The sequence below is a fragment of the Oreochromis niloticus genome, linkage group LG13 (genome assembly GCF_001858045.2).
Source record: "Oreochromis niloticus isolate F11D_XX linkage group LG13, O_niloticus_UMD_NMBU, whole genome shotgun sequence".
NCBI lineage: Eukaryota > Metazoa > Chordata > Actinopteri > Cichliformes > Cichlidae > Oreochromis > Oreochromis niloticus.
Window position 1 is genome coordinate 21,950,536 of NC_031978.2, and position 14,440 is coordinate 21,964,975.

Below are 14,440 nucleotides of genomic sequence, written 5' to 3' on the forward strand. Positions count from 1 at the left end.
TTCATGACAACATCTAATCATCTTAAATCACCTTCACCTGTCTGAGCAAAGGGAAGGCATCTAAAGCTAAAGCTATCCAGAGCTCTGCGGCCTCCGTGTGAGGAAAGGATCAAAGCAGAGAATCAAAGAATTTCTAAATGTGCTGGAAAATTATGCAAGTAACTGACATTTGTTTTGTTCCATAAATCTGTTGCACATGCTTTTGTTTGGTAATGTAAAACATGTTAGCTAAAGATGGGTGTACAGCAACTCATTTTTTTTGTTACTTATTTGGACCTCTTTCCAGCAGCAGTCAGTAATGGTTTCAGTCAGTGAACATCCTGGTATTTACTATATTGCAGTTTGGGGAAGATTGTAAAATTTGGTCTTTTCTTTTATTAAGAATGTAAAATTTTGCTTTAAAGAAAAGGGGTTTTTTTGTATACGCTGTCAGTTGTAGTTCTTAGAAAGAAAACCTGATTCAGCAAAATCAGGTCTTACTTGGAAAAGCTCATACTTAGAAAAAAATCGGAATTGGCCTAGAAAATTGCAATAAGTGCAATTTTCTTGGCCAATACCCTGTAAAGATTTCACTGTGCCAAATCATTACAGTGATGTTTATAGGGCTACGTTAAGTACAACGTGGATGAGTTTTCTGTAGTCACAGACACAGTGAGAAATTCAGATTTAAAATATATAGAGAGAGAATATTTAAAGTTAAAAAAGAAAAACAGGAAACTGATTTCTCTTTCTCTCTTTTTTTGAGGGAGGATAAATAAATGTGAGTATTAAAATAAAAGCACCCTTTTGTATACAGAGAATTGCAGCCTTGCTTCACATGTTTTGTTTTGTTTTTTCATAGTCAATAAAACACCATCCTCTTCAATGATGTAGCATCAGAAATACTCTGAAGTGTTTCCTCTTGTGCGCCACTGATACATTTTGGCCTGCAAATGTATCACACATATGGTATCTCACTCTGTGTCCAACTTATTGACATACATTCACATTGGTATACTACAGATATACTAGTAGATTTTGTTATAAGACGAAGTGACTTGCAGTTTACAAGCCATTACATTTTCCATATAAAATCAGAGCACGCTGAATTGATTTCCTTCATAAAAACGCTCATAAACTTAAATGCTAACTCACAAGAATTGACTGTTTTTAAGCTGTTTCAGGGTGTTTTTGATGTTGGAAATTCCATAGTAGAACCAAAAAACTGCTGCTGACACTGTAAAATATATAGCCTATGCTATATGTTAATGTATTTTTTGTCAAACAGGAGCATGTTCTTACAAACTTGGGTGTGAGAGTGCAAAGACCCAGACAAACTCTGACTGGTTTGGCCTTTTCCCTTCCTAATCCTGGGGTGTGGTGTCAAGATAAGTGTTATGCAACAATACCTCACTGCATGAACGCAGGCTTCGCTTTTTTTTATACAGGAAGCCCAAGTCTGACTCAGTTACAAACATTTCTGCCAACTTGGCTTCAGCCACTCACGAGCATGCTACACAACCAACTGATTCCCACCTATAGGTTTTTTGGCTGAAGGAGTGACTTCAGTTGACTTAAATATATTTTTTTTTAAAGGTACTTGTAATTGGTTGTGTACTTGTTAAAGCAGACAGGTCGCAGTCTTTCTGGTTGGTTAACCCTCAAAAATACCAGTGTTGAGCTGGGGAACCTTTTTTCTAATTCACAGATTTTTTACATGTATACCTCTTGGTTTTATTTTATTTTATTTTATTTTATTTTATTAAACATTGTATATTTATTAAGAGTTTTTGAAAAAGAGAAACGCGTATATATAAAGACACATCATTTAAAAAGTCCTCCCAGCTCATAATGATGAGCGAAAACAAAAAAAAACCTAAAACAAAAACATTATTGCACTCATGTCTCCATATTTGCCACAAAAGAAAAGGATGGCTGCCAGGTTGCTTACAACAGACCTTTTCTAGTTGTAAGCAGTACATGACAAACTTAATTCCAGGTGAGGAGTCCTTCTGTTTTGCACAGACCTTCTGGCCAAAAGTGAGCAAAAAGGTAATGATGTCAGCTTGGGCCCTACTTAAATTTACATCTTGGGGAGTTACTCCAAATATTGCCATAATCATACATCATGCAACACTCTGTCCAGATTTTTTTGAAAACATATTAAACACCAGAAATCTAATAACTTCAGACGTGACCAAAACAGATGATACGGAGCACCAAAAGGCTGTTTAAAATGATCACATGTAGGGTTCAGATCACTGTTGATTGTACCTAATCTGGCTTTAAACCAGTTGGTAGATGTTTTTCATTTGAATAACAGTCTAATTAGAAATTCAAATTTGTGAGACTACTTTGCATTTCTCTTGTTCTCAGGTATTTACCTTTCACCTTTGAACCTCTGTGCTGGGAACCACTGCTGTATCTACATGAAGTAAATAAACAAGCACATTCTCCCACGGCAACATCAGTAAACAGTAAAATCCTAGTTGTGTGTTGGTGAATCAGAATTGCACATCTTAATGAAAACATAATTTTATCTGCAGTGCAAGTATTTTTATTTTAATACTTATGATCCATTTTTTTAATATATAGTTCATTTTTTTTATACTTTTACTGAATCAGGATTTGAGGACTTTCATTTTGAAAAAATCTGTTGTTTTGTTAGGGTAATGTTTGCTTTTACCTAAGTAGAGCATTTATTTTTATCCGCATTCTTTGCACAACCTGCAGTATCCAAACAGTTTATTGTCATAAACACTGGAAGAATTAACCTCTCATGTACAAAGTTCATAAAAAAAATTTATTTATTTATTAAACTAAATGTAATTCAGTTAAAAGGTTACAGACCCTAAAATGATGAGAATTTGTGCTTCTATGTTCTTTTATTATTAGTTATTATTTATTTTTCTTTTATGTTCAAGTTCAACTTTTTCTTAGCATTGACAAAAAAAAGGAAAAAAAAATAAAAAACCTGGTTAAACCAGTAACCAAGCTGTTACATCTGCAACAGCAGTGTCCTGATTGAGTGAGCACATATAGTTCCCAGTGGGGTTAGCCATTCTGGACCGCAGCATGTGGGACAGATTGGGCTGCACCTTTGATTAGCCTCTATAGTCTCAGGACCAGGACACTGACGCATATCCCACAGCTCTGAGTGTCACTGCAGTCACATTAATGTGCGCTGTGGCTCGAAAGATTTCAGAAGGAAAGCCTGTAAGGTCAACGTGAAGTAGCGGGAATGTTCAAAAAGGGAATTATTAATCACAATCAAGGTAAAATATAGTCACATTAGGTCAAGTCAGTCATTTCTCTGGATTCTTATAAAGAATAGATTGATGATATTGACATTTTTTTACTTTATCTATAAACAATGTTTCTTCTAAACACACACATGAATGAATATAATGCGTGTATCTGTCACCAGTGAAGTTGCTACAGCACTATTAGTTGATTCCTTTAAGCTACAGAATGTGGCACATGTATTGGGCTTGAGAACGCCGCAGTTTTGACCCGTCTTTGTCATTTAGGTCTTACAAATGTCCGCTTTTCACCACTTGTGTAGCCCTAGAAATTTTGATTAACACCATTTTATTAGCCATTGCAAAGCTCTTATCACTGCTGTTCTTGCCCCATGGAAATAGAACATTTGACTATTTTGTTCATGTGCACACATATGATTGCTAAACAATTTTCAGACTCCTTTCACACAAAACTTGTATTCATAAATTTATACAGCATCCTTGTTTTTCATCTTTTGTAATGTCACCAATCACAGTGCCTTCTTTGTGTTTCAAATAGGACAAAGTTGTAAGGGTCTTTTGCAGCGCTCCCATTTAGCTCCTCTCCGTGTGTCTTTCTGTCCTCCGCAGCCCTCTCCGTCCCACCCCAACCCCTCTTTAACTTTTCCTGATTTATTAAGCTGTATTCTGCCGATGTGCGTCAGAGCTGGCCAGGAGTCTCGTGAGGCGTTCCGCTCCTGAAGAGCTGTGTCTCGTGTCTGGACAGCATCAGACTGTAGCGTCCTCCACCCCCCAAACTTACCCCCACCTCTGTTTGCCTTATTTGCCTGTAACCAAAAGCCTGCTCTATCTATACACACACACACTCTGGGCAGATGATCGTAACTGAACATCAAATGATTTGTTCTGCAGGGATAGATCAAAGGTCGTGGATAGCTCAGAGTCTGAATCAGGAGCACTATGATCCTAAAATTAAATTAAAAGTGAAAGATATTCTTCAACCACAACCTTTTATGGACTCATAACAGGTTACCTGCAGCTGAAGCAGAATGTAGTCTTTCTATCTCTGCATCTGGTTTTACTTTGTCATCTGGCACAACACTCACCTCCCACCCCCTCCAACCCACACACACACACACACACACACACACCCGGCTTACTGTTGTGTTGTCTACAGGGATCTGTAGCGATTCACAACACTGATATTCATGCAGCTTTCCTGACTGACACCCCACTTACTAATGTTTTCATGCCACGCGTGTGTGTGTTTGTGCATCTACAGAGGGAGTCTACACAGATGCTCCTGATAACCAGACATTTCGTGAGAAAGCGTTATAAAAACTTTCGGGGCTGTCTAAATTCAACACTCTTCTCTCTGCTATTATCTGAAAACGTATAGTTATAGTTTACCATGCCGTAAAATGTAAATTCACCTCACATTTCTTCTCATTATGAGATGACACTTCATGTCTAAATGTATACAGTTAGAAGTCTTTGTTTTAGACATACACTCCATTTGTGTGAGTGACCTAAACATGATGGCGTCCTAGTGCATCATGACTGCTTCACAGACGCCAGTGGGGGTATTAAAAACAACTTTCCCTCAACGATGGTCTGGCAAATGGCTTTTTTCCCTGACAACAAAGACAGTAAACAGCAGCACTTAGCAAGCTCTCAAGATCCTAATTGCCTATTAAGCACAATCGAGTCCTCCTTTATCCTGTTGCCTCTGTTGGGGGCTCCTATCCCTGGAGATACAGATTTACAGTAAACATAAGTGAGCTAGCCCGGCTATCAAAGAGCTTTAACTCGAGCCTCGGCTCGGCTGCCACCGCTCTCACCTCACCGTGAAGAGAATGAAGTGACCTTCAGCTGTTTTCATCCTTTGCATTTGTTTGGGTGACCTTCGGGATCATTGTGGGTTCAAGTGAGATGTTATTTCATTCCTCTCACATGCTACACTTCTCCTTTCTAGCATTTCAATGATTCTGTTTATCATCTCACTTCAGTATTGTTTTGGTGTTTTTGTTGGTGTTTTTCTCTCACAGTTTCATTAGTCTTAACTAAAGTTGTGATGCTTTGTTTTTGTGCTCCTCAGGCTTGACAGATGAGAAAGTGAAGGCCTACCTCTCGCTGCACCCGCAGATTCTGGATGACTTTGTGTTGGAGAGTGTGAGTGCAGAGACGTTGGACAGATGGCTGAAGAGGAAGACCAGCAGCAGGCCTGCAGGTATACCCCCCTACCACACACATATACAGACAAAAAACGCACAGAGTCAGCTGCATCTCTCTGGATCACTAAGACAAAATGCTTGGATTTAAGAATTGCAGTTTTTGTAAGTCTGGGGAACAACGGTGCATTTGCAGGCTCTGTTTATTATCCTGGCCATTAGCAGTGCAAATCACTCATCATCACATGTGTCTCCTTTAATCATCCATGTTTGTGATACACAGAAGAAAAGGAGAAGGAATGGACCTGTCCGGTTTTTACGGGTCATTAGATGTGTTTGAGCCGGCTGGGCTGAGTTTGTGCCGTGCACTCTACTCACAGCGAACTGTTTCTCAGACCGACTGCATCCATCAAGGGCCCACAGGGTTGGCACAGTGCCCAGTTGAGCTGCTGACGTCAGAGGCGACCTCCAGAGACATGCAGCCGGCTGAAGGGGGCCCAAGGGAGGGGTGTGGATGTTGGTGGTAGCACTGGTGGTGCTTAGGGGGGGGGCTGTGCTGGCTCAGGGTGTGGGTGTGTTGAAGGAGGAAGCTGGCAGAGGATAGATTTGTCACATTTTGGAGCTGCTTTCCACACGAGGAATGCAGACAGTAGTGTTTATTGCTGCCGTGCAGAGTTGTTAATTTCTCAAGTCTGAGCCAGTGTTTGAAACAATTTCCTGTATGTTGTATATATACAGTACGTGTGTGTTTAGCTTGACAAATATCAAATAGAGGCTGTCATGCTAATAACTCTTCCTGGCGCCAAGTAGGAATAACTAATTTCATCCACATAGTTCAGTTCAGGGCAGATGGAACCTGTGTAAACCAGATCGCTGATTCACAAAACTAAATAAAAGAAAGGCTTTTTAACTGAAATCTTCTTTGTTTCAATGTTCACAGTTCAGTCAGGACCACTTTAGCCATCTGCAGTAATTTATATTTGGCTTTTTGGCTTTATTGTGGGACCTTCCCACAAGGTCCCACAATAAATATGTGAAATATGTGAAAACCAGAGTCATGACATAAAAAAGAGAAGCTGGGGCGGGTTGCAAAGCAGCTTGCAGATGAGCAGCAGATGTAGGCAGACTAAAGCCACATAAACGGTCCCCTTTAAGATTTAACAGTTGGATGTATAAAAGGCAGAGATGTACCGACTGCAGTTTTCTTGGCTGTTTCCCATTTACGATTAATTTCGAAGCATGCTCTGCTGATTCTGATTTTTATAAGAACTTTAACTGACAGCAAACTCAGAAGACTTTCTTAATAAAAGAAATTACTAAATGCTCCATTTTTGTCCAAACTGTGGTAAATTACAGGATCTTCTCTCATTAAATCAGCTAAAAATCAATTGCTCTGTCACTGGAAAGGGGTACAAGAGCTACCTGACATACTTTACCTAATCAAACAAAAAGCAGGTGCAACAGATTTACATAACAACATAAACGTCAAGTACTTACATCATTTTTTTAGTATGCTTACAACTTCAGTCCCGTTACAGATAACAAGACTTTGATACTTTTTTTCAATATTTTCTTCATAACTGTTTCAATCCTTTGCTCATACCAAGGCTGCTGGCTTGTGGCTAGCTTTGAGCTCCGGATAGCTTTAGCCGTTTTAACTTTTCGTTAGCTTCTTATGTTTTCATCGTCATCCCTCCACCGTTTAGCTTGGGGGACTGTCTTCACCCACAGTGAAATGCTTCCACGCTAAGGACATATCAGTCTCGACAGCTGTGTGTGTGTGTTGCACACAGGCATGAGATGGACCGATTCATAATCTGACATATGGTACGCTGACCACCCAGGGCCAAGAACACTGGAAATTGGGTAATTCTGGTGCCAGGCAAATCGATATGTGTATCTGTTGTCAAGGGTATCTTCTGGGATGGAAGCTGATATTATTTTATTGGCCTAACTAAACTAACATTATGCTTAATTGACAACTCCAGTTGTTCTAATTTAAAGAACAACACAAACAGTTTTGTTTACTACAGATTGCGTATACTTAATATGACTACTTCATCTTTGTGCACTTAAGATGTCAAGGATGTCGTACTACTTCCCTTTTATTCAGCCACTCTCTACAGTTTATTTCAGTAGAGTAGGGAAATCGATTTGCAACTACTTGAAACTCACTTGAGCCAGGTATCCCATCACAGTGAACAAAGTTATCACTGTGCAGAAACTCAGACATGATTGATTTGAAAATGCTACGATCCATTACCACATGGCCGTATCAGAGATTTGGCCATAAAAAAGCATACTTGATGTTCATTATGATGAATTACATGTTTCAAGCAAGTTTCAAATTTCAAATTTGATTATGCTGCCGTCTAGAAATGCATACTGACTGCTTTCTTTTTAAAGTGCTTTGAAAAGTAATGATATCAGTAATGCAAACGATGTTAGTGTGCAGCTAAAGACCCTGGTAAAGTAGGTTTTGGATGGAGAGACATAGCTGAGGACCAGGAACAATACAGTAACACAAAATTATTGGTATAAAAGTAAATAGCAGATTTAGAATATCCATCCATCCACTCTTTTCCACTTATCCTTATCAGGGTCACTGGAGACGGTGGGGGGCTGGAGCCTATCCTAGCTACCATTGGGCGAGAGGCGGGGTATACCCTGCATAAGGTCACCAATCTGATACAGGGCTAACACAGAGAGACAGACAACCATTCACACTTACATTTACACTTTCCCATTCTCATTATTATGGCCAATTTAGAATCAACAATTAACCTAACCCAACTAACTGCATGTCTTTGTGGGAGGAAGCAGGAGTACCTGGAGAGAACCCACACAAACACAGGGAGAACATTGAATATATTTATATTAATCATGTTGAAACATGTTTTAAATTAATAATTTATTATTTAAATGCATAATGCAACTATTCTGCAAGTATATCTGCTCTCACTGAGTGGCCAGTGGAGCCCATATTATTTCCATTGTCTAAATCAAGTTAACATATAGTGGGTATGTTTTTTCTATTAATTTTTGCATTTTTTTCAAAAAGTAGAAAGGAAAAAGAGGACAGAAAATAAGCAGAAAAGGAGCATTGGACCACCAATCCATATTGGCCGCTTTTCTTGGATTTTTTTAAGCTGTTTCTTTTTTGTTCTTAGCTAATATTGTTGTACTTTAAAGGCACAGTCAGTCTTTTTTTAGTTTATTTATTGGGGGAAAAAAAGAATGTAGCTTTTTGACAGCGAAACATAGTTGAGAACCAGGAACAATACAGTATCAAAAAGTTATTGTAGCACTATATATAAATATATGGTAATAAAGATACAAGTATATGTACATAACCTTACATAAACTTAGAGTTAATACATTAAAAATACATATGAGCAGGTATCAATTTGTTCTAAGTCACCATGTTTCCCTGCAATCCTGAATACAGTGGCTGAGATTGGAGTCGCAGTTCTGCCTTATCGTGTTTTATATAAGTAGCTAGAGACACATATGTAGCATGCCAAAGGTGGAGAAGTAGAAAAGTCTTTTTGTGCCATCTCCTGATGTAACCCTCAAAAATAAATAAACATGCTTATTTATCCCTTTTATTGTCACAATTGCTTAGTGTCAGTAGATTAGACACACGAACCTCTTGTCCCCAGACAGCTGACAACGAGCTAACTTAATAACAACATCAGCTGGTTGTAAGCTAACATTATGCCAGCTAATGTTAGGCTTGAATGGGCCATAAATCACAGTTTCCCTCTGATAAACAGTTTCATTACATTCTCGCCTCATTTGATAGTCCAACAATGTTAGATTCGCTTCAAAGAAAGTATCACTACCACTGACTGACAGAAGCTAACAGAGGCTAATAGCAGCTAACAGAGGCTAACAGTAGCAGTTACCAACAGAAAAGTTCAGGATATCCTCACTGCAGTGTCTCAGTCATTGTACAGAAGTGAGCTTCACTGGCTCACTGACCTCTCACAGAGTTTTACAACCTCCTTCAGAGTACATAGACGTGGATATATTTTGACAGCTGAGATGAAGGGGTTACACTCCCTACAGATGAATAGGAGGCAGAGTTGTTTGTCCTACACCGGCCACTGTCGCTAAGATTATGCACTCGAAGTGAGAGTGTAAAGGTGCCAGTGTACCCTCCTCATTGGTCACTTAAAGCACCGCTACAATACAGTCACACAGTCACTTCTATGTATGCTTACTCTTAAGGAGCAGGGAGCCACTGCAGTATTATCCCAAAAGATAGGTGTAGCCACACGCAGACAATGCTGCTACATCAGTGCTGACATAGCAAGAGAAGAAGTCAAAGCCAGAAGAAAAAACATAGCAGAGTGGATTTTTTTCCACATGTTCTCAATATATCAACTCAAGCATTTCTTTCTGTATATTGTGTGAATCTCTAAATTCATCAGAACAGCGATAAAAACCATTTCATATTTAGGTGTGTTTATTGCAAGTTTCAAAGGAAACTCATGTAGCATTAGTTTGCTACATTAGAATAATTTCGATATGCTATTTCTGATCTGTGGTAGTTAGAATACTTCATCAGCTACTGTTTGTACAACTCTTAAACTGAGTGGGAGGAGACCAGAGTGAAAACGTCAGCAATCAGCTCTCTAATTCTGCCACGTCTCTCTTTGACTTGATCTTTACATCACATCATGAGTAATATTACTAAGTCCACTTCCTCTGTTAGACCACTGCGAGCAGACGCTTTGGCACCACTCTGAAGCCTCTCTGTAACTTCCTCTCAGTGGCTGTATCCACTCAAATGACAAACACTGTCTAATTTCTGGTTCAACACACAGGATGAATGGGTCAGTGTGTTGGGTTGATGGCTAAGAGTGTGTATCTGACTTCTAGCTAGTATTTTACACATTTTTCCCCCCTTGTGTTAACGAAGTAATGAAGTACTTCCTGTGGTACTGATGAAGGTAAAATGGTTCTCTCTAATGACATATTACTTAACTCATTTTTTATTCGCACTTGTAATAGATGCGATCGATTTTATATTTTTTATGAGTGCAGCAACAGCAGGATTTGTCATCATGTGACCGTCATTGAGATAACCACTGCTTCCTGGAAGCAGTCCCTGCAGCCAGTCTTGTTCTCACTTATCATGTGATGGACAACACTGGATTACATAAATCAGTTGGTCTGCACACGCAAGTGTGTGTGTGTCTTTGTGCAGAAGTTGTGTTGCACCCTGCAACTCCGGAAAAAGGATTCACATTTGCACACTTTCTTTATTGAGTTGAATCTGCTGTGCAGTTATATTACAAATATTTCTTGTCATAATAATCAAATTATAGTCTTTCTGTAATGTGTTTTTTTAATCATTGTTTATTACTTTCTTACTTCATACTGTGTCGTTTATTTATCAAGATGAGGCTTCAACTTTCAAAGCTGATGGCTCTCAACAGCGCATTACACTGCAGTGCTGCCTTAAAGCCGCCAGAACACAGAAACGCTGTTTCCCAGAATCCTGCTGATGTCATTTGACCATCACACCTCCTTTGACCAGGGTCCCACTGGCAATGTTTACTTCACACGACACTCTGTCACGGGACAATTAATAAATCCCAAATTCTCTGCTGCACCCATTCAGAGGCCCCTCGTTACTCATCTGTGCCTTCTGCAATGCACACGCACTCACAGACAGACACACAATGTATATGAATGTGACTGTTTGTCAGACCACGCAAGGCTTTTTAGCTCTGAAACTTCTGCTCATCCATGTAAAGTCTTTTAAACAAGGAAAAGTTGTTCCGTGACCACCAGAGTTGGATTATGTTTGAACTAGAACAAGAACAGCTGTTTTCATTACTGTTTTTTTTTTATTAATCATTTAAGTAATCAGTGCACCATTAGCATTTTGCAAACCTAAACTATGAGGTCATTCATAGAGGAGGATGACATCATCTCTGAATTCACAAATCTTGCAGCAAAACTGCAAACGTCAAGAACTCTGAAGTAATCCGTGGACAGGTCCTCAACAGTACGTGTTGCAACTTAGTTTATTACCTACAGAACAGGAAGACCTCAAAATAAGACCGTTGCTCATCCAAACAACCCCAAACTCTGCACTGCACTTCCTCTTTCAACACCAAGTTTCAAGGGCGCTACATTGACAAAAGTTTTGGGCCAAACTTCTTTATCTCAACAATGGGTGTTTTCATTCCCTTTGCCACAGGTGCATTAGATCAAGCACCTAGCCGTGCAGCCTGCCCTTACAAGCATTTGTGAAAGAATGGGTCTTTTTACAGAGCTTTTTGAATTTGAGTGTGGTACTGTAATAAGATGCCACCACCGAAACTAGTCAGTTTGTGAAATTTCTTCCCTTCTAGATAATCCACCATTAAACTGTAAGCGGTGTTATTGTAAAGAGGAAGCGTTTAGTAACCACAACAACTCAACCACCAAGTGTCCGGCCGTGTAAAGTTGCTGAGTGGGTGGCACCAAGTGCTGAGGCGCAGAGAGGGTAAAAGCCACAAACGCTCAGCTGATTCAGTAACTGCTGATTTCCAAACCTCCTCTGGCATTAACATCAGCACCAAAATTGCATCCAAGGAGCATCATGGCATGGGTGTCCATTTAGGTTTAGGAAAACATTTAGGTTTGTGTTTGTTTGTTTTTTTACCTTAAACGAATAATATGTTATCAGAGTTTTACAAGGATAAATTGACTACTTGAGTAATTGAACCAACATGTCCCTGTCAGGCTAGGTTCCCTGCTTGATCAATAATATAGTTTTTCTTTCACTAATATAAGTATATAGATATTTTTTCTTGTATTCTTAACTGTATATGTGTAACAATTTATATTTATACTTTTATTTTATACTTTATTTACTCGTATTATATTGGTTCGATGGAAAATAAATACACAGAAATTCAGTTCTAACGTGCAATAACTGGTGTATGTTCTGAATAGCTACAATAAAGTAGATATCCTCTTCTATTCTACTGGAGAAGCATGTGGAAAAGTGAGTCTCTATCCTTTCTGGCCTGGTCTCCAGCGGCAAGAGAGTTAGGCCGAGTTAAGCAGCTGATACTGTTTCTCAGATGTGTTTAGAGGCCAGGCACAAGCAGACAAAGATGTGCTTGTGTAGCAGTACCTCATACCCCACCACTGTGATAAGAGACCAGGCTCACCTGCAGGGCTTTCCAGGGAGGGGAGGTGGATGCCCCCCACCTCTCCCTACGCAGCGCTCATGAGGCACATTGAGTTTCAAATGGTAAAAAACATTTGGTAAACATAACTAGACGTTTTAATTAACATGCTGGCTCTTTTAAAGCCTTTGGCCAGAAATGTACAGCAGGTTAATGAAAAGTAAAAGAAAGGAGGACTAGCTTGTTGGTAAATAGAGAGCATGGCACTGAAAAGGAAGAAGACTGCTTTTTTTGGCAGCTGCAAATCCTCCATGCAGCAGGTCGATGCAGGACAACCACTAGGTCGACACATATTGACCACTGAGTCACTGCTAGCTGACCGTCCTGTGGGAGACTGTGTATCTGTAGTGGTGGATCAATAAAGAGCCCATAAAGTATCGTACGCATTAGACCTGTCTGACTGAGACATTTTTCTTGTGCAGGACCTTCGCCCAGGGCTACTGATATCTTCTAGATGCTTCTTCAAATCATCTACCTATCTCTCTATACTATTTTCCTTGCTGTCATCACATAGTTGTTCTATCAGAGTCACTCCCACTGTTTTGTTTACAGTGCTTTCAGCAGTGTTTGCAGGACATGCAAGAGAGTACGCATCATAACTGAGCAGACTGTGGTGCAAAGTCAATGCAAAAGTTTTTTAATTTGAGATTAACAACATCCAACATAACAACCATCCTAGTTGTCATTTTGCTTTTATGCTATGTTAAAATAAATTATTAAATATTCACGAAATATTTATCAATCTATCTGATTTTATGCTATCCAGCCCTTGCTGTTTACACCTCTGCTTTAACTGTTAACAGTGGTGCGACATGTATATTCTGTAAACAATGAGCAGCTAATACATCGCAGTGTCACTTTCTGTGAAGCTGAAAATAAAACATGCAGCAGATATTTCAAAAAATATGCCAGCATGCACCAAAAATCCAGTTACTATCCCTTACTATCCCGATTGTGGACAATAAACTGTATCGGGACATAGAGAGACGCAGTGTAATGAAATAGTCAGCCTTACCCACTCAGCAGTGGTTTCCAAACAAAACTAGTGCGTACTGTATTTACTCTACCTGATGAACCAAAGCTACTGTGCAGCAGGTTTTGGGGGAAAAAAAGTTTAAATGATGCGATGAAGTTTCTAAAAGAAGTCAGTTCAGCCTCTGCAGCGTTCAGGAGTTGCTCGACGGTTGTGTTTAGTGTTCACAGTCGACTGTGCTGGCAGTATATTTTCTAAGAACATGTCAGCACTCTCCTGGTGTGTTTACTGAAATCACAGCAGGTTCCTGAAAATAAGGGAAGGTATTAACAGACGGCTGGTTTTTGTCCCAGCGCTGATGGCTGGCCGTGTCGCGCTGTGATAAAAATCACAGTTACGCACGCGCAAACACGACTAAAGCATATGTCTACCCCAGGGATAGCTCTGTTATAATCCCATGACACATGTGTGATAAAACAAAGATCTTATATCTGTAACATTTCAGTTTAGTCTTTTGTTTTTGGTGCTGGTGGTCATGCAGAACAAAGCAGCATATGTCCTCTCACACACACAAAAAAGCCAAAGAGCTAAGCTAAGAGGTAAGACAAGATATTTTCTGGTTTCTAGGAAAGACAGTTATGTGAGAGCCATGCTGGACCTGCACCTGCACCTGCTGAATGTGTGCATGACCCTGCATGCAAACTTTAAAAGAAGCTGCTGGAACTGTTCCAGCTGGGCAAAACTGGTTCAGCACAACAGATTTAAAGGGCTTTTGTACCTCTATAGTTTCCAGGCATAGAACGGTTCTACATTTCACCTCAACAGTGTTTATCCCACAACTACAACTTATTCCTGTTCATTTTTAGCTCCTTAGACATT

General features: G+C 39.6%; 1 protein-coding gene across 6 annotated transcripts in view; it reads left to right on the top strand.

The window, feature by feature from the left end:
* pde10a (phosphodiesterase 10A) overlaps positions 1-14,440 on the top strand; it is a 62,536-nt gene that overhangs the window by 25,293 nt on the left and 22,803 nt on the right. For all 6 annotated transcript variants that reach the window (XM_013269029.3, XM_013269027.3, XM_025897259.1 and 3 more), the window contains one exon: positions 5,320-5,451. In XM_013269029.3, the coding sequence (XP_013124483.1) occupies positions 5,320-5,451 (132 nt within the window). The remainder of the gene's footprint in view (positions 1-5,319; positions 5,452-14,440) is intronic.